The sequence below is a fragment of the Haemaphysalis longicornis genome, unplaced genomic scaffold (assembly GCF_048455015.1).
Source record: "Haemaphysalis longicornis isolate Haplotype H1 unplaced genomic scaffold, Haemaphysalis longicornis Haplotype H1 scaffold_5, whole genome shotgun sequence".
NCBI classification, from domain to species: domain Eukaryota; kingdom Metazoa; phylum Arthropoda; class Arachnida; order Ixodida; family Ixodidae; genus Haemaphysalis; species Haemaphysalis longicornis.
This window is the reverse complement of record NW_027526385.1, coordinates 16,392,938-16,412,663: the sequence shown is the minus strand read 5'-3', so window position 1 is coordinate 16,412,663 and position 19,726 is coordinate 16,392,938. Positions and strand designations below refer to the sequence as shown.

Here is a 19,726-nt window from a genome sequence, read left to right as displayed (position 1 = left end):
CAAGAGTAATACTTGGCACAGAGGACGTTGACGACCCAATCTAACGGTTGCGCTAGTTCTTTTAGTGTGCTCAAAATGCCTTTCAGGGCCCCTTTAAGCAGTTCTGGTATCCCATTTAACACAAACTGGAAAGACGTCACGATGGCCGCTAACGACACAGTCATCTCTCTACGCTGGGGTGGCAGGCAATTTCAGGAAACAAGCCATTTATATTTCGCAACCCTCGGAGCAGTCCGCCGTGTCAAATTCGTCCAGCCGAAACTGAATTCCCGCGCGAGCCATTCGTCTCCCACTACCGTCGCTAGATGGCAGGGCATGCCCTGTACCGCTGCGCCATCTGTCGTCACCACCACGCAACGGCCACGCGTTTCCGACGCTCCGCAGCGCCGCAGCTCCGACGCGCCTTCCTCGGCGTCGCGATGTCAAGCAAACCTCGCGCCTCCCTTACCGTATTGTGGCGTTTATTGCCGTTCTGAGCCCCCCGCACGACTATGGCGATCGACTGGTGGCGTCTCCAGAGCTCCCTGATCGAGCAGGTCAGGAAGCACCCGTGCCTTTACGACGGCAGCCAGCTGAGCCACTGGAACCCCCGCAGGCGAGAGCCCTACTGGCGCGCCGTGGCCCAAGCAGTCGACATGCCGGGTGAGCCGGGTTCGCGCGAACGTTGCGTTGCGCTAATTAGGTACTTCTTGTGGCCACGCGCAAGGTACCGGTGAACGGAGAACGAGCATCATAAGTGCGCCTGCCTCGCTTCAGCTTGGCCGGGTCTTGCGGAATTCAAAAACGGTTTACGCGTACGGTTGTCGCGGGGATGATGTCTCCCAGCGGGAAATTCGAATTCTGCTGCGCCGTACGCGGCGTACTGTGATACATGTTTCGCGTTAAGCTCGCCATCATACGGGTCAGTTGCGCTAGGCATGCCACTGAATACCTCGCAAGCATTACCAAAGATAAAATGTCTACCGCAAGGGGGGTGGGGAGTAAGGATATCATTTCATGTGATTTGCCATTTCCTAGAAACACGTGATCTGGCTCCACTTAAACAAAACCATAAAGACAACATACAACATTCTGTTATTCGAAAGACTAAGCAGTTCATACCTGACTAGAATTGAGGTCGAAGGGAGACGTTGCTACCGTCAACAAGGAGTTTTAAAGGGCTGAATTTCGAATTACCCGCGCAATGCGCCATTACGTGACGCAACGTGGTCAGGTCCCCGAGATTAGAAGGCGCTGAGATGTTACGTCACGAAAGGTCCGTGAGAGGTCCTGGCGTAGCAAGCCAGCATCGCCGGTTTACAATCAAATTATTCTCTCTCTCTCTCTCTCTCTCTCTCTGAAACGTGCTTGGGGAAAAGACGAGCAGTCAGTGCACCGACCCGGCGACGTCGTGAAGAAGTCGGAAGTTTGCAATCGCTGATCAGACGTATTGCCGCTGTTTGGGGAGTGTACTAATACAATGCCACATTACGGCGTAACAGTGGGCTTTTTTCTCGCTTCGGGCGATTATGGCGACCAAAACTGGAAAACGAGAGTTCACTTGAGCTCTCAGCGCCTTCTAAGAAAACGGCGGGCAATGCGTTCGTAATTATTCCGATTTCGAAGGCTGTTATGCTATGCTGTGAGTTTTTGGAGGGGGGGGGGGGGGGGATTGATTTTTTAAAAAGGGCTGCCGCGATGATGTCAGAGCTACTCAATAGATGGCGCGGCGTCCCCGCCACTCGTATCGTTCACCTCCGATTCATCTTGATTTCCGCTATTATTGCTCAGTAGACGTTGATTAATAGCCTCACCGATTAATTAGCATACACTACGCGCAGCATGCGCGTTTTAGTAGGCTTCCTCGCAGTTCACCGGAGCTGTGCAAAGAAGTCGAACGATCCGCTTAGAAAAAGACAGCATACGACTAGCTTTCGGAAGCAAAATTCATCGACCACGGTGTCGCGGCATACAGGCACCGTTTCTTTATCCACGATGTCAGTATAAGCCATTTCCCCCCGCCACTCCCCTTCCGCGCGGTGTTCGTCACCGTTTCCGACACCCCGAAATTAGCCAGCGGAAGGACCAGAATTTTAGTAGTTTGGTCTACACGATACTCAATCAAATCTGTGAGAAGTTACAAAGTTTGACCGTGGGTTCTTTTAAACCATTGTCCTAGTCACTGTGCCTTGAAGGTCTCTAAAAACAAAATGAACTCGTTTTAGAGATAAAAGTGACACTAATTTATACCGCAACTTTCAAACGAATAATCAAGATATTAAGGAAAAGAGATCAAGCGGTGGGAACTCACTCATCAGCCTTTTTCTGCCCGGGTCTTTATGGCGTCACGTGATTTCTTTGTGCAATTGGCGGCCGGCACCCGAACCCATCATCATCATCAGCTTAATCAGGTATAGGGTTGCCACCTTTCCCCGAAAAAAAAAAACCGGCCCCTCGGGAGGAAGAGGGGCGTGGTATATAGAATGTTGAATTTGTGTTGAAAAAAAGACACCATGTTTTTGGCATATTGCAGCGTTTTCTTAGAGAGAAATCAACATAACGTTTGTACTGAAAGTGATTGAGAGCTTGGTTATTGCTCTGTATGTGCTTCACTGCAAAGTAATCGCAATTGATGACCGCGGCGGCAGCATTTCGTTGTTTCGTTCCTCTCTCAGGTCCCTCTAGGGGGACCTAAGGAGCTCCATCTCAGGCAGCGCGTGCGCCCACGTATTTTCTCTGCTTGCGTGTCTTTGCGCAGCCTGTCGACACATGTTTGTCGTCTTAGTTGTTGAACTGACGCTTATAAAACGCCAAAAGAGACATAATCACGGCACGAGGCCCAAAAAACAGGCCAATGACGGTCGGTTTCAAGTATGGACCGGCAACCGGCCCGCTGATTAAAAAACCGGTCGGGCCGGTCCAAAACCGGGCAGGTGGCAACCCTACTCAGGTCCACTGCAGAACGTTGACCCATTGACCTCCAACCGCTCCTGTCCTGCGCTAACTGAGTCCACTGTTTACCTTCGAAGTTCTGTATTTCGCCCCTCCATCGTGTTGTCGGCCTTCCCCCTTTTTCTAGACCCATATTTTCGTATCCACTCTGTTATCCTAATTGTCCGCCGGTTGTCGGTTCGTCTCGTTACATGGCCAGCCAAAGTTCATTTCTTTCTCTTTACTTGCCCTGTGATATCGTCCACTCTAGTTTGTTCCCTGATCCAGGTAGCTCGTTTCCAATCCCTGAGCGTTATCCCTAACACTATTCGTTCCATGGCCCACTGAGCCAGCCTAAGTTTGCACTCTAGTTGCTTAATAAGGCGCCAACTTTCACCTCCATACGTCATAAACGGTAGTATGTACTGGTTGTATATTTTTTCTTTTTTGAGTGACAGAGGCAGCCTACTTCTCTTTATTTGGGAGTGCTTGCCCGGTGCTCCCTAACCCATACCTATTCTGCGCCGTATTTCTCTCTCGTGTTTGGGTCAGCAGCACTAACCATCTGTCTGAGGTCATCATCATCATCATCATCACCACCAGCCTATCTACGCCCACTGCAGGGCAAAGGCCTCTCCCATTATTCTCCAATTGCCTCGGTCCTGTGCCAACTGTGACCAATTTATCCCCGCAAACTTCTTGATCTCATCTGCCCATCTAACTTTCTGCCGCCCCCTGCAACGCTTGCCTTCTCTAGGGATCCACTCTGTTACCCTTAATGACCAGCGGTTATCTTGCCTTCGCATTACATGCCCTGCCCACGTCCATTTCTTCTTCTTCCATTTCTTCTGTCTGAGGTAGATATATTCTTTTACTTCTTCTAGCGTTTCGTTTTCTAAACTGAAGAGAACGGTTTTGGCATGCTTATTCCTCATTACTTTAGATTTATTCATATTAATTTTTAGTCCCACGGCTGTGCGTTGATTGTAGTTCCTCAAGCATTGTTTGCATGTGTTCTGTGCATTCTCAGCAAGACCATGTCGCCTGCCTAACCCGACCACTGCAAAGAAACTTGACTGGGCGATTGTAGTGGGGCCTATAGTTAGGTTTCATCATATTTATTTCAATGCTAAGGTGCAGTCAACGCCCTGACAACTGTTTTTAGTACTTCTTCTATTGTGTCGTGCTAACGTCGTGCAGCGGGAAATTTGAAAGTTACTCAATATCTCTCTCAATTTTTCGGTTAACAAAGCGTATTTCGTGACTGCAATGAAGCTGAGCGAGTTGCGGAAGACTAGCTCTCTCTCAAATTAAACAAGTCTGTGTTTTGCCTGCATGGCACCTCTTAAGGCGGACTCACCTCTTAACATTGCTATGGGTCCTACCACTTCGCGACCCACTAACTTAAAAACCATTGTGCACACCAATACGAAAAGCTTTACAAATACATATAAATGTTCACAATGGCCTAATTTGCCTATTCTGAAGATATGTCGCTTCTTTACTGAAAAAGAAAAAAATACTCGCTTTGTTCCTCGGCAGCTAGCGCCACCTACTGAAAACTAAATAAATAAAACGAGTTTCTGACTTATTTTTACCATAGTAAAGAATTGATATACACTAGACTCCCGTTAAGACGAACTCGAAGGGACCGTAAAAATGTGTTCGTATTATCAAGAATTCGTCTTAAGCGGAGGCTTTTTGCATTGTGTACGTTACAAGAGAGCAAAAATTTCGTCTTAACCATAGTGTCCGTCTTAACCGAGTTCGTCTTAACGGGAGTTCGCTAAAAAGAAGCAAACTAGGCTGTTAGGACCATTTCTATAAATTTGTAAAACCTTTCATATCGGTACACGATGTCCTTTAAGCCCGTTGGTCATGAATTAGTAATCCCCATAGGAATGTGATCAGGTGAGTGCCCCCTCAAATATCCCCCTTCTTCCGCGCATGCGCCGCGCGGGAACGGCGGCCACTGCAGACGTGTCCGAAGTGGAGTGCCGACGCCTGTGGCGGGGCCTGCGAGACAAGTACGTGCGTGAGATCCAGCTCGGCGCGACGAGAGCACCCGACGGAACCCTCGTCAGGGCGGAGTCGCAATGGCCGCTGCTCAAGCGCCTCGACTTCCTCAGGCACCACATACGCCGCAGGAGGTACACGCACTGCGCACGCGTGCATGCCAGGGCCGCGCGGCTTCATGCTGTACGAGGTGTTACGATGATACACGAACGTCTTTAAAAGTTTCTCCTGAGCAAACCGCTTCACCGTTCGCGCTCAAACTTCACACGAAGCTCGCATTCTGCGGTTTACTTAACACCCAAAACGGCCATGAGACTTGCCTACTTTTTCTGAATACATGTAAAAGCTATTTTCAGCTGTTGGCGAATCGGTGGTCATCTTGGACAAGGTGACCAACTTGTAACTGCGGCGCCACGTAGGGTATTCAGATCGAAACACGCAATTCCGGTTTTATCCCGGGGCGTATCGTGTTTTGTTCTAAATACCCCAGGTGGCGCCACCGGTACAAGTTTATCATAGCGCCCAAGATGGCTGCCGGCTTACCGAAAGTCGTTTTTCGCTGTCGCTGTTTTTGATGTTACACAAAATAGGCCACAAAATGTGACCTTCGTGTAAAGTTTGATCGCGAACGGAGAAGCGATAAGCAAAGGAAAAAAATGTTAAGAGACCTTCATTTATAGCCTTAACATTCTGTATATACTGCAGCTAATTGAAACACCTAAAATTTAGGGTCCCACACCTAATCAGCATGCAGCACCACCTGTCGAGTGCTCGTTACATGCAGCTGGAAAGGCTCGTAGATACACAGATGTAGCACATGGGAGTGGGGATGAGAGTTACGCTCTCTAATCGGTACGAAGCGCCAGCTGCGGCACGCTGATTAGATACGGCTGGAATGACGCGTAAATGCAGACGCAGCACTGGGAGTCGCGATTACAGTCGAGTGGTGCCGAATCAGCGTGCAGCGCCAGCTGCCGAGCGCTTGTTGGCACCGCTGAAATGCCGTTTACACACAGCTGCGGTATTGCGAGTGCTGAGTGTACATACAGCTAGAATGCTGATTGGTTAGGGGCAGCGGACACAGCTGTAGCACCAAGGGTTGAGATGAATTCCTGTTACAAAATCCTGACCAGGGCTAGTTGGTTGAACATACCGTTAATTCCTAACTGCAGCGAGCTCCCTCTCTCGTGTACGTCATGTAGGCAGTCTCGAACTTTTCCATTTCCTTGGGCCCTGGGCCAATAGTGCTGACAGTACCTTAGGTACAAAAGTTCTGCTCCAGTTCTGCCTACGAGTGTAGAAACCCCCAACTTCGACTTCTTTCGTCTAGCCATCTGGCAACACTGTATATCCGCCTCGAGCTCGCTGTGTAGGCAGCAGCACTATCGAAATAAATGTAGCCGTTGTTTGTTCCTCACATGGAGGAAAAAAAAGCTTAGGAGAGGCCCCCAGCTATCCCCGCGCATTGGCAAAAGTGTGGAGGAAGTCACGTGTTTTCGGCGGCCATTGTAAGTAGCGTTAGCAACGGCGTCCTAGCAACAGCCCGCCCGCCGTTCGCCAGTCATGGAGGAAAGGCAGCGCCTGCCTTGTCGTCCGATTGCGAAGATTGCTGCTTCGCTTTGCTGCGCTGTGGTCTTGCGGAACTCGAAAAGGATGCTGCGAGTTGCGACAGCTGCGCCGATGGGAATATGTCATTTAATTTCTACTTGCAAGTGCACCTTGTACCGCGTCAAGCTATTGCTCCGGTCGCGATCACGACGCGCCTATTGAAGTGCAGATATCGTGAACGCGCCGTCCCGTCGTACGCGCGGACACCCGTCTGGTAGATTTTCGGGAAGTGATACACGTGTGCAGTACGTAGGCGACTTGCAACCGAACGATTCGCAACTCAATTTTTTGGTTATCGCCGCCGCAATATATAGTTTGCTAGGCCGGCAATGCGCGGCAGTGCTTTTGCAACTGTTACAAGGTAGATTCCCAGTTGATATAATTCCATCGTCCTATTACCTTAGTAGGTGTCCGTCTGTTGACTGGAAGAGTGCTGGATCTGGAATCTGGATCTTTTTGTGGCGTCGCTCTGGATTTCGATTTTCAACGCTTCATACTGCGAGGTTAGTGTATGAACGTTTTCAACTGATATCACCTTGAATTTATTGTCACAGAGACAAGTTGAAACTTGGCGAAAAAAAGTTTATTGACGCCACCCACCCTCTCATTTTTTTTTACTCAATAAAATGTTTTGCCTCCTCCTCCTGCTCCTCCTCCTCCTCCTTCGCAAAAAATTCTATCGAAGGCACGCGAACAACGGTAAAAACATTCCACAATTTTTTAGCGTGAAATCTGCATGAAGTACTGCTTACCTATATATATAGAACGGCCGTTTAATTGACTAGTCATCTCTGGGATTGCCAGTGAAACTGCAACGCAAACTTGGGCACTTTCCAGTCCGGTAGCCGCATGGCGTTCGCCCACTGTTTGCGGCGTTCTCCATCGCTTGGGCACCTATAAACGGCGGCGATTGCAAACAAAGGATGAATGCACACCAATGTACAGCAATACTTGTCAGCGGAATGATGCACTAACCGGTGGAAAGTGACGCCCAATTCCTTGGGTACCGATCGCGACTTGCAGCCTGGCACCGAGCATTGCGGCATTGTTAGAGCGAGCCGCTTCGCAAACCTGCTGCGGCCACACTGAAGACGTGTAACAGTGTAACCGCGCGTTTAGGTTCACGGTCACGCGCTGCAAAACGGCCTTCTACCTGCCTATCAGCTGATTTCCGCCGGCTCGGCGCTGGCAGATGCAGACGACAAGAGAGGCGATACAGGACGGAGGAGGCGGAGAAGGTGCACCGAGAGAGAGAGAGGCAAAAAGAGTCCGCCAATGGCATGGAGGGCCAATGGTCCGCCATTCGACTTACAGAAATGGCGTTTCCGGCTGCGCTGGGTGTGACGTCAGGGCCTCTCCTAAGCTTTTCTTTCCTCCATGGTTCCTCACAAGGGTGTGGTGTCGCTCTATCTGGCGTCTTTCAAAGTTTCATTATTTTGGTGCCGAAAACGCGGGAAAGTAACAACGCTTACCGTGAAACAACGAGGCTATCGGGCGACGACGAGACGACGAATCCAAGTACATGGTGAACGCACACAGTCTTGGAAGTGAAACGCGAGTTGACTCTGTCGCGCCCACGCACGAAGCCTAAAGACGCCATCCCAACGAAGCCGAAGAACCAAACGAAGCCTACCACACCACAACGGGGCTATGGACCGACTCAAACAGAAAAGAGCAGCATTGCGAACTCAGGTGACGAAACTGATTTCCGAAGCGAATTCAGCGCTTGAAAGCCACGCAGAAGAAAAGGCCCTAAACGTTCTAACGGCTAGGCTTAGCGCCCTGAAAATAAAACTAAACGAAGCGGATGCCGCCATTGAGCCACTTGTGTTGGAATACGAAGCCGCGCAGAACTACGCCAGCACCATAGAATACGATGACTCGATCGTCACGTGCATAGCGAGGCTCGGCCAGGAGGTCCAAGAAGCACAAAAGGCAAAAAAGAAAACGGAGAGCGAAGCAACGCCGCCGCCGCCTTCCGACGGTAACCGGAGCTCTGCGCGTTCGAAGGTGAAGTTGCCGAAGCTCGCCCTACAACGATTTAGCGGCGCTGCCACGGAGTGGCAGCCGTTCTGGGAGCAGTTTCGGCAGGCTATTCACGACAACGAAGCTCTTTCTAACGCGGAGAAGTTCTTGTACCTACAGACAACGCTCACTGGGAAAGCTGCATCGGCGGTAGCTGGGATACAAGTGACAGGAGCGAACTACGCCAACGTCATCGAGCTTTTGAAAGAGCGTTTTGGCCGCTCGGATGTGCTTATCCAGGAACATCTCACCCAGTTACTGGACTTGCCTACCATACGAAGTGAAAATGTGGTTAACAGCCTACGTCGCCTCTACGATCACTTGCAGCGCAACATGTCGGCGCTCACGGCTCTGGGTGTGAACAGCGAAAGCTACGGAGCGATGCTTTGTTCCGCGCTGCTGCGAACACTCCCAAGCGAACTTGTCATCGATTATCACAGGCGTCGTACCGTAGTCAAAGAAGACAACGGATTGCGCATAGAGGGCTTGCTTGATTTCTTAAAAACCGAAGTGGAAAGTAGAGAACAAGCACTGCAAGTTGGCCGACAAGAACGAAAGAACCCCATTACGAAACCTCGTTTCGAAAATGAAAAGACCAGAGAGTGGAAAGCGTCAACGGCTTCACTGTATTCGGGAAGTGGGTTGCGGCATATGGATCCATGCGCATTCTGTGCTGCGAAGAACCACGGAACGAAGGAATGTCAAGCACCACTTTCTCTGGAAGAAAAGAAGAAGACCCTCCGGGATTCCGGTAGATGCTTCCGCTGCGCTGTCAAAGGCCACACTTCGAGACAGTGTCAGAACAAAAGCGTCCGGTGCAAGAATTGCGGCAAAAGGCACCTGACTCAGATGTGCGACCCTGGGTGGAAGAAAAGTGAACACAGCAACAGAGCTGCACTCCGCTACGGGCAAGAGGAACGACAAGGCGTCTTCCGTGCTTCTCCAAACGGCCCAAGTCTGGGCAGAAGGACGTCAGCGAAGAGCACTGGCCCGCCTCCTGTTTGATGGAGGTAGCCAGCGTACCTTTGTGACCGAAGAACTTTCTCGCGAACTGCAGCTGGAGGTTCTTGGGGAAGAGGACGTCACGATATACGCCTTCGGAGGAGCCGGAAACATCATCAAGGAAAAACGCAAGCGAGTGCGACTTTGGCTCAGGAGCCAATACAACCGAAAGGAGCATTCCATCGAAGCTCTAGAAATACCAGAGATCTGCACTGACCATCTCATTCTTCCTGAGCATGTCGTTCATGAAGCCAAGGCGAAGATACGGGAACTGGCGGATGTCACCGTCCCCCCAGCCCACTTGGCAAGAACTGACATCTCCATTCTCGTTGGAGCTGACTACTACTGGACTCTCGTGTCTGGAGACATGCAGAAACTGCAGGGAGCTCTGGTTGCGGTCAACACTGAGTTTGGGTGGACACTTCAGGGACCAATTCCCCGCAGCAGCTCAACTGCCTGCTGTTCGACCGCTGCTGTTCTCCGGACCCACGTGTGTGGAGAAACGCAGAGCCTGTCCGCCGAACTCAGGTCCTTTTGGGAGCTTGAGAGTATGGGCATTACCGAACCAGTCGCCCAACAAAACGAAGAGGACCATGTTGTCAAGCAATTTACATCCTCCATCAAGCTCGTTGACGGACGCTACGAGGTTGGACTGCCTTGGAAGCAAGTGAATTTCCAATTAGCTGACAACGAAGCTGTAGCAAAGAAGCGTTTGTTCAACCTCACTAAGAAGCTGGTGAATGATGAACGAATGATGACTGAGTACGATGAGTCGATACGTCAGTACTCGCAGCAAGGATTTGCGGAACGAGTACCTGCAGAGGCTGACGTCAAGCCAGAACAACGAATTTACTACATGCCACATCGAGCAGTCTTCAAACCTGACAGTCTTACGACAAAAATTAGAGTCGTGTTCGATGCATCGTCCAGTGATGCAGGGTGTGCTTCCCTAAATGAGAGTCTGGAGGCAGGACCCAATTTGAACCCGGACCTTCTGAAGGTACTACTGAACTTCAGGATTCATCGCATCGGCCTGACTGCTGACATTGAAAAGGCGTTCCTGCAGATTTTGGTGCGCCCTGAGGATCGCGATGCTCTGCGATTCCTTTGGTATGAGCGTATGCCAACAAAGAGCGACCCAAGCCCACCGATGGAAGTCTGGAGAATGACAAGGGTGCCTTGTGGAGCGACAAGTAGCCCATTCATTCTCGCCGCCACTTTGCGTCATCACTTGTCGAAGGCGGACAGCCACCCCGAGACGACAAAAAAGATCGCGGAAAGCCTCTACGTGGACGATCTAATCACCGGAACGGAGTCTGAACAAGAGGCGGAAGATTTCTACCGTCAAGCCCTCGAAGTCATGAATCTTGCGAGCATGACACTACGGAAGTGGACCACGAATTCGAAGACATTGCAACGATTGCTGGACAATGACAGGACAGGATGTGGCGAGAGCCAAGTTGAATGCCCCATGGCCAGCTGCTCACGGGTCTTGGGACTCGTGTGGAACAAGGAGCAAGACTGCTTGGCCTTCTCTTTAAATGCCCTCCTGGACTTCTTGGATCAGAATAGCAATACAAAACGCTTCATCCTCCGGGCATCGGCGCGCATTTATGACCCGCTTGGACTCATTTCCCCAGTAACAGTGACCGCGAAGTTGCTGTTTCAGACACTCTGGGAACGGGGACTCGAATGGGATGCCCCCCTACCTGAAGACGTACAGACAGCTTGGAAGCAGTGGCACACACAGCTGCATCATTTAATGGAGGTCACAGTACCCAGAAGATACAGTGGTCTCAAGGACGGCCAAATTGACGTCCACATTTTCACGGATGCAAGCCCCAAGGCATACGGAGCTGTAGCGTACTTGTGCGCAACAGGAACAAGCGAATCGACCGTGACTTTGATTTTATCGAAGTCACGTGTGGCGCCAATCAAGAAGCTTTCTCTTCCAAGACTGGAATTGATGGGAATGCTGGTGGGTGCCAGAATGAAGGAATATTTGTCCCAATTTTTGAGCCTACCAGTTGCGAGGTGGTACATGTGGACAGATTCTAACGTTGCACTACACTGGGTCCGAGGGTCAGCGCGACTCTGGAAACCCTTTGTGGCCAATCGAGTGCTGGAGATACAACAGCGAACTGATCCGGATACGTGGAATCACTGCCCCGGAGCGGAGAACCCAGCTGATTTCCTGACGAAAGGAGTGAGCCCTAAGGCCCTCAAGGAAAACATGGTTTGGTGGAATGGACCAAGCTGGCTTGCTGAACCACCTGCGGCCTGGCCAAGACATGAGGATGTCGAACTGACTGAAGCAGAGGAAGAAAGAAGACCAGCTCGCGTTCACAACGTAACAGTCGAAGAAACGGTCTTGCCAATGAAGCAGTACAGCTCCCTTTTTAAGCTTGTTCGAGTTGTCGCGTGGGTGCAACGTTTCTTGCATAACTCAAGAAACCGAAACGAGAAGCACACGGGACATCTGACAGCAGACGAGATCGCACGAGCTCAGACGCTTGTGATAGCGCAGGTGCAGCGCGAGGCCTTCCCCGAAGAGCTGCAATGTATTCAAAGGTCAACCCGCTTGGCAAACAACTCTCCTTTGCGTGACCTGGATGTCTACTGCGACCAAGACGGAATATTAAGGGTCGGAGGACGTCTTGACGACTCCGCCCTCTCCTACAGCACGAAGCATCCGATCATTCTCCCTGCGGGCCATCATTTCACCGAGCTCCTGATATGCGCCACCCATCGCCGACTTTTACATGCTGGCGCACTTGAAACGCTCACGGAGCTCAGGGAACAGTACTGGGTGGTTCGTGGAAGACAAATGGTCAAAAAGGCCTTGAAGAAATGCTTCACGTGCAACCGTTTCAACAGCCGCGCTGCAACCGAACCAGTAGCTCCTTTGCCACGTGACAGGGTGACTCAGGCTCCACCGTTTGAGGTGACTGGCCTTGATTTCGCAGGACCATTGAATACAAAGGATCAGGGCAGGAGCAAAACGTCATACGTACTGGTTTTCACGTGTGCGGTTACACGCGCTGTGCACTTGGAGCTAGTGGGTAACATGACTACTGCCAGCTTTCTCATGGCATTCAAAAGGTTCATAGCAAGACGAGGAGCTTGTCGAACCATCTTTTCGGACAACGCAAAAACGTTCAAGCGAGCATCAAAGGATTTGAAGCGACTGTGGGAAACACTGCGTGGAGAAGAAGTCCAGAACTATTTCACGGGTCATCAGATTCAGTGGAAATTCATCGTCGAAAGAGCCGCCTGGTGGGGCGGATTCTGGGAAAGGATGGTGTGGTCTGTAAAGACATCTCTAAAGAAGGTATTGGGCAACTGCAACTGCAATTTTGAGGAGCTCACTACGGTTCTGACCGAAATCGAAGCCGTCATAAACTCAAGACCGCTAACCTACGTGTATGCAGAATCGAACGAACCAGAACCACTGACCCCCTCACATTTTCTCTTTGGCAGACGTTTGACTTGCCTTCCCAGTGGGTCTGGTCAGGAAACACACTCATCAACGCAGGATCAGTTGACCCGTCGTTGGCGATACCGGCAAAGGTTGGCTGATCACTTCTGGCGAAGATGGCGACAGGAGTACCTGACTTCTTTGCGCCCCGCGCATTTTGCCATACCAAGTGCATCCAGGGCATTGAGGAAAGGAACTCTTGTGTTAGTTCATGAGCATCATCTGCCAAGACAGCTGTGGAAAACCGGAGTGGTGGATGATGTGCTGGTCGGACGAGATGGACGTGTTAGAGCGTGTATGGTGCGTCTACCAAGTGGAACCATCCTCAGAAGACCGATTCAGCTATTGTATCCTATAGAATGTACCTTAGAATGATCTGAAGCTCATTCCGGGGGGAGTATGTAGAAACCCCCAACTTCGACTTCTTTCGTCTAGCCATCTGGCAACACTGTATATCCGCCTCGAGCTCGCTGTGTAGGCAGCAGCACTATCGAAATAAATGTAGCCGTTGTTTGTTCCTCACAAGGGTGTGGTGTCGCTCTATCTGGCGTCTTTCAAAGTTTCATTAACGAGAGACCGAACTGGACAAATCTCTCTAGATGACAGACAGAGCAAGTGTGTCACGATATCTACTCTTTCGCACTGTGGCGTTCATCTATTTATTTTTCTTGGGTTGGTGTTGTTACTTATTTGTTTCCCGTCGTTTACTTTCATTTTGTTTCAGCATTTCCATTAACGATTTTCTTTTCAATTGTATTTTTATGACCGGACTCTGTTGGCAGCATTCTCTTGTTTTTCTTGTCCTTATTTTTTTTTATTTAACGTTTCATGTTTGTCTTCTTCCTGCGGTAACCCTAATGTCTGATATTCACCACTCATCAACGTAGTCACCCCCCATCTAGTGTAGAAAGCCTTGTCCCTAGCAGGGCTGACCTCACCAGTTCACATTAAAGATCATTATCTCTCTCTCTCTCTCTCTCTCTCTCTCTCTCTCTCTCTGTGTTAATTCCTGTTAACACGTTTTGTTAACGCAGGACGCCGTTTTGAGGTTCCCGACAAGAACGCCCATGACTGCGTTAGCACACGCATTTGCGTCTCCGTCGCATATGAGGCGCGCGGCCGTGATCGGGAACGTACCGTTGCTCGTGTTACTGAGGGTAAGAGGGATGGGACAGCACTGACCTCCACACCAGAACACATCAACCCTTCCTTACCAACACTGCGCAGGATGGTTTTAGCTTTGCCTAGGCGTTTATCAGATTATTATTATTATTATTATTATTATTATTATTATTATTATTATAGATGGGGTGACTCAAGGTCTAGTCAGGGATGTGAAAAGCGGTAAAGGAGGTGAGGGCGTCCGCATCCTTCTGTGTATACCCGTGGTACTTGCGAACTTGTCCACAGGTGCAGCACTTACTTTCTTTCTGCCCTCTCTCTCATTTTTGTACGGTTGCGGTCAGCATTAAAGGGGCCCTGCAACACTACCGATAAACGCTTTCACTCTTTCCCTCGCGTCTGGAAGCACTGCTATGCTAAAGCTATAGGTATCGCCAGTACTGAGCGCCACTACGCGATCTGCTTGTCGCAGAAGATACGCACCTTCATTCTGCTTTGCTTCGTGGCTTTTTTTTCCCCATCGAATGCGTTAATTGCTATAATTGAAGAGAAGTCGGCCAATAGCCGCTACATCACAGTAATGACGTAATCCGAGCGGTCGAAGAGCGTCAAGGCCGTGAAAGAGAGAAAATCTTTTGACCACCAAGTTTCTAAGTTATCTGATGGACACAGAGCAGTGATTTTGGCTGAGGTGATTCGGGATCCCCCATTCTGTGTACCGGATGTGTTTGTTGACTGCGTTCTGAAACCATTTAAGATTTAGAAAAAAAAAGTTGAGGAAAGTGTTGCGGGGTCCCTTAAAACACGCGCCGGTGCAACATGTTGCGTGGTCAAGTTATGCCTGTGTGTTGTTTTACTCACGCAGGAGACGGTCCAAGAAGGCAGGCACGGCCGAGAGCGACACGTACGGCCTGCGACCTGCAGCCAGCGGTGAGTGGTATTCGATGGGATTCGGTGTTCCACATATACTGCGGCGGCTCGTGAGCCTCTGATTTGGCCAGACGCCCTGCCAGTGTGTGACCAGGCTTGCCAGGTTCTTAAAGAGCGACCTGCCAAATTTTTGAGCCACATAGCCCAAACGTAGCCCAATGTCGACCCACAGAAATAGGCCGAATAGCCAAATCAGAAATGTTCACACGATTCATTTCAAACGTTTATTCGGATATTTGCTATTTGCCAGATGTCAGATCTGGGATATGTTCACAGAATGAGTGCAAGACAAAACATCACTCTTTTGGAACGCATGGTGTGAAGTCCTCACAGCACTTGCCGTTTCTCGCGGCTCCAAACTTTAGCTGAATGATGTTCTCCAACGTATCTAGGGACATTCTGCTCCGCAAGTTTGTTTTTGTTAGAGTTACGTGACTAAAAACTCGTTCAACCACAGCATTTGAAACTGGCAGTGTGAGAAGTGAAATGGCTACTTGCGACAACAGTAGAAACATTCTCACACTAGAGCTGTTTTCGGTGAGGCAAACGGGTCACACACAGTTGCCTCACCCTTGTCGGCCGACGTTCTGCAGTGACGGCGGACGCACGCACGGAACTGAGGCCCGGCGCACTATCTCCGGTGGACCTGGAGATTGACGCGTCCCCCGGAATAAGCGTGAGGACGGTACGTATGTGCAGATGCCATCTACGTACAGGGTGTTGCGACGATAATTGGAACACTTTAAAAAATTTTCCTAAACGATCCGCCGCTCTGTTCGCGCTCAAACTCGCCACGAAGGTCGCATTTTGTGGTCTATTTTGTTTGACACCGGGAACAACAACGGTACTTACCTGTTTATTCTGAAAATAAATAAAAACGATTTTCGCCTATGGGAAAATGGCCGCTGATTTGGACGTGCGAGCCAGCGCAAGTTGATGTTGGAACGACGGAACCACCTGCAGAGTGAAACGCATGTTTGGGATTCACGTGCGGAGCCGAATGGTGCAGCAGACGATCAGAAAATGCACCCAGAAATGAGCTAACTGACGATCAGAAAACCCGGTTTTCGGGCTCGCACATCCAAATCGCCGCCATTTTCCCGTAGGCAAAAATCGTTTTTATTTATTTTCAGAATAAACAGATAAGTACCGTTGTTGTTCCCGGTGTCAAACAAAATAGACCACAAAATGCGACCTTTGTGAGAAGTTTGAGCGTGAACAGAGCGGCGGATCGCCCAGTAAAATTTTTAAAGTGTTCCAATTATCGTCGCAACACACTGTACATCGCTTGAAACGCGTATCGCGTATGTGTCACCACAATTTTTTTTATGGAAATGCGGAAACCCGTAAACGATGCACGGAACAAGTAGAAACCTTGATGCTTCAGGGAGACGCATCGCGATGTCCATTACGTTGCCTTGCGTGCACGTTAATACTACATAAGAGTTGACGAGATGTGGAAGAGACAAACACTTGCCCTTATCGTTTGTGTTTGTCTCTTTCCATCCGTCTGACGCGCTGCGTACTTTCTTCCAAAGTTGATACAACGTCAACACAGCAACGACCCAACCAAAGTACGACAGTTATGTAGGGGTTCCGGAGATGTAAAGCTCAATCGCATCTGTTTTCGAGAAGCATATTTTTCCACCGTCGTACGCCGGTTCCACCTCGTGAGGGGAAAACGAAGCTTTAATTCTGCACCCGGACTTCTCCTCTACCGTTTTTTTTTTTTTTTTTCTTCGCCAGGACTCAACAGACGGCTGGGAGAGCATTCCGCCATCAACCCGAGCCGCAGCACTGACACTGGCCGCCGTCAGCAGCGTCTCGGAAGACCAAGCCGACCTGCCGTTAACGTCGGCAGTTTCGGTGCATTCCGCGTATCCGGAGCCAGGAGACACGGGGCCCCGGACGAAGCACTCGTTACCGAAGTGGCAGGCTTTGAGCGAGAACGCGGCTCAAGTGGCCAACGAGAGGCGGCGCCCGGAAGACGAACCTCCGGAAGACTGGACCTCCTCTCTCTATTCGTCTGCCGACGACAGCGAACTAGAAGGCGCTGGTAGCGTCGCCTACCGCCACAACCGCGCCCGTTCACGGAGGAAGTCCGGCGGCATCGAAGCGGCACTCTGCAGGTACACGTCATTAGGGAGTTCTAGCATAGCGGCTAGCGGAGGCTTACGCTACGGCGGCGGGTTACCGGGACCCGACAGCGCATGCGCGCGCGAGGAGGGCGAGGAGATCGCCCCTAAGCGTAACGAGTGCGCCCGCATGGCGAGGCCCGGCCCGCGGAACTAACCCACCCTACCTGAACGAATTCGCAAATGCCCAGTAGAGTCCCGGTACCCGCCGCCGTAGCGTTAGCCGACGCTACCCGCTAAGCTCTCTATTAGAGAGCTTTAGCATAGCGGCTGGCGTGCGCTACGCTAGGGGCGGCAGGTAGCGGGACCCGACTGCCCATGCGCGCGCGGGCACGGCCAGGACGGCCTCCCCTCGCCTGAACGAATGCGCGGCCTCGGCGGGCCGGGCCGCTCGTCCAAGCGGAACGAATGCGCACCTGCCCACAGTTAGATCCCTGCACCCGGCGACCGTAGAGTAGCGTACGCTAGCCGCTATGAGAAAACTTTCTGGTCGCGCGAGGGTGAAGCTCTCTAACGCAAAGAGCATGATAGCTTGATTTGATCACCCAGTAACGCCTGTTATACATGGTGCTCTTTCGCTCTTCGCAGTAAACGAGTAACTCAAATTGGCCCTGCAACGCCTTCGATAAACGCCTTCACTATTTCCTTCGTGTCTGGAAGCACTCCGAATGCTACAGTTATGGCCTGCACGTAAGCGGCACTATGTGAGTTGCTCGTCGCAGCAGAGACGTCTTACATTTTTTACGTCAATCTTGGTGGAATTTTCTCTGAAGTGGCTATCCAATGCATTCGTTCCTGCAACTGAAAGTAGCCGGCCAATAGCTGCAATCGAGCTAGGGAGACATCACTGGAGCGGGCAAACAATGCCCACACCTATAAAAAGAGAAAAAAAATCTTCTGCAGAGAGTTCCAACGTTATCTTATGGACGTAGAGCAGTAATAGGCAGTTTTAGCATATCGTTACCGTGTTTGCGTTACCGTTTACCGTGTTGCCGGAAGCGCTGGCTACGGTGAAGCCTGTGCCGGTAAGTTACCGTTCGCGGTAACTCTGGCGCTGTGAAGTCTACTCCCGCAAACACGGTAAACGGCAACGTAAACACAGTAACGATATGCTAAAACGCTCTAATATTTGGCTGCGGCACTTTGCGGCCACTTTATTTCGGCACTGTATACACTTGGCTGCGCTCCGAAAAAACGGTAGAAAACAGTGTTGCAGGGCCCCTTGAACGCGGCGGGCAAGGCCAAAGTAGGAATCTCCAGGCGTTAACGCTGAAGGGCTGAGTGACAGCTTTCCCCCGCGCGTTGCGCGATGCAGGTTCCTGACGGCCACCACCCGCAAAATGGCTGCAGCGTCATCCACCGCACCATGCGTGCCTCCTGCCGGGCACGGCGGACGCGAGTTGCGCGTGAACGCGGGAGACGCCGACGCGCTGTTCTTGTTGGGACTCAAGGGCCTGATGGGCACCCTGGACGCCGAGAGCAAGTCCCGCGCCCAGATGGACATTGTGAGGTTGCTTCGAGACCGCATAGCGGAGGCCGCCAGCCGGCCGCAGTCGGTGGACGACGGAAACTGTGACGTCACCACTACCAGCGAACACGTGCTCCTGGTGTAATTTGGAGTCGCCGAGGCCGCAAGGCGACCAGTGTCGGTGGGCGGCAGAAACTATGACGTCACTACTACGAGTGGACACCTGCTGCTGGAGATGTCGTTGCGAGTCGCTCTAATGGGTGGTGAAGCACGGCAGCCCACGACCACATATAAAAAGCCGATTCTGACGACGGCGACGATCGCAAGCACAGATGTCCCCGTCAATATCCGGTAAAAAAAGGCCGCAACCCTTTAAATGTGCTATGAAGAAAAAATAAGTTTGTTGTAACGTAACCTAAATATTCAAGTGATTAATTAATTAATTGTGATGTTTAACACGCCGAAGCTACACGCGATGAGGCGCGCCGTAGTGGAGGGCTCCGGATTAATTTTGACCACCCGTGGATGTTCAACATGCGCCGAAATATCGAACACGGGCGTTTTCGCTATTGAACTCCATCAGAAAAGCGGCCGCGCGGCCGGGAATCGAACCCACGTCCTTGGGCAATCGAAGGATTCGTTGTTTTATAGTGCCCCCAGCGCTTTCCTGGCAGGAAACGATGTTATTCACTGAGAAATAAATCATTTTAAGCCAAAATTTCAATTCTCCTGCTAAATCGCGTTTTGTGACGTCTGGGATGACGTGTCAGGGCAGGTATTTCAAACACTTGTGAGTACTGTGACTGGCTGCAGCAAATGGCCAAACTTGTTTTGTTGCCTCGTTTACAGTTCGTCCTCCCAAATGGCCCAACGATATACTGCTCATGACCGCTGTGCGCACTCGCTTTGTTTTGGACGAAATTTGTACCTGACTCATTTTTGTTACGGTTGATAGTAATCACTCTGTCAAACATTGGATATGCTCGACAAACACGGTCACGTAAGGCGATGTCACTCGGCACTGGCCAGTGT

At 50.8% G+C, this 19,726-nt stretch overlaps 2 protein-coding genes across 2 annotated transcripts in view; one reads left to right on the top strand and one right to left on the bottom strand.

Moving 5' to 3' along the window:
- Positions 1-19,726, bottom strand: part of LOC144137919 (uncharacterized) — a 510,196-nt gene that overhangs the window by 282,825 nt on the left and 207,645 nt on the right. The gene's annotated exons all lie outside the window — the stretch shown is intronic.
- Positions 393-19,464, top strand: LOC144137914 (uncharacterized). Its single transcript, XM_077669934.1, has 6 exons — positions 393-642; positions 4,889-5,060; positions 15,027-15,091; positions 15,685-15,776; positions 16,838-17,220; positions 18,542-19,464. Exons 1-6 carry the CDS (start codon positions 492-494, stop codon positions 18,837-18,839), a joined length of 1,161 nt encoding a protein of 386 aa, XP_077526060.1. The 5' UTR covers positions 393-491; the 3' UTR covers positions 18,840-19,464.

What these genes read in the sequence shown, in the direction of transcription:
- LOC144137914 (XM_077669934.1), top strand. Translation starts at nt 492, where the DNA reads ATGGCGATCGACTGGTGGCGTCTCCAGAGCTCCCTGATCGAGCAGGTC. An exon ending in CACCACATACGCCGCAGGAG is followed by an intron (nt 5,061 to 15,026) that starts GTACACGCACTG and finishes TTACTCACGCAG; the next exon opens with GAGACGGTCCAAGAAGGCAG. An exon ending in CCGGAATAAGCGTGAGGACG is followed by an intron (nt 15,777 to 16,837) that starts GTACGTATGTGC and finishes TTTCTTCGCCAG; the next exon opens with GACTCAACAGACGGCTGGGA.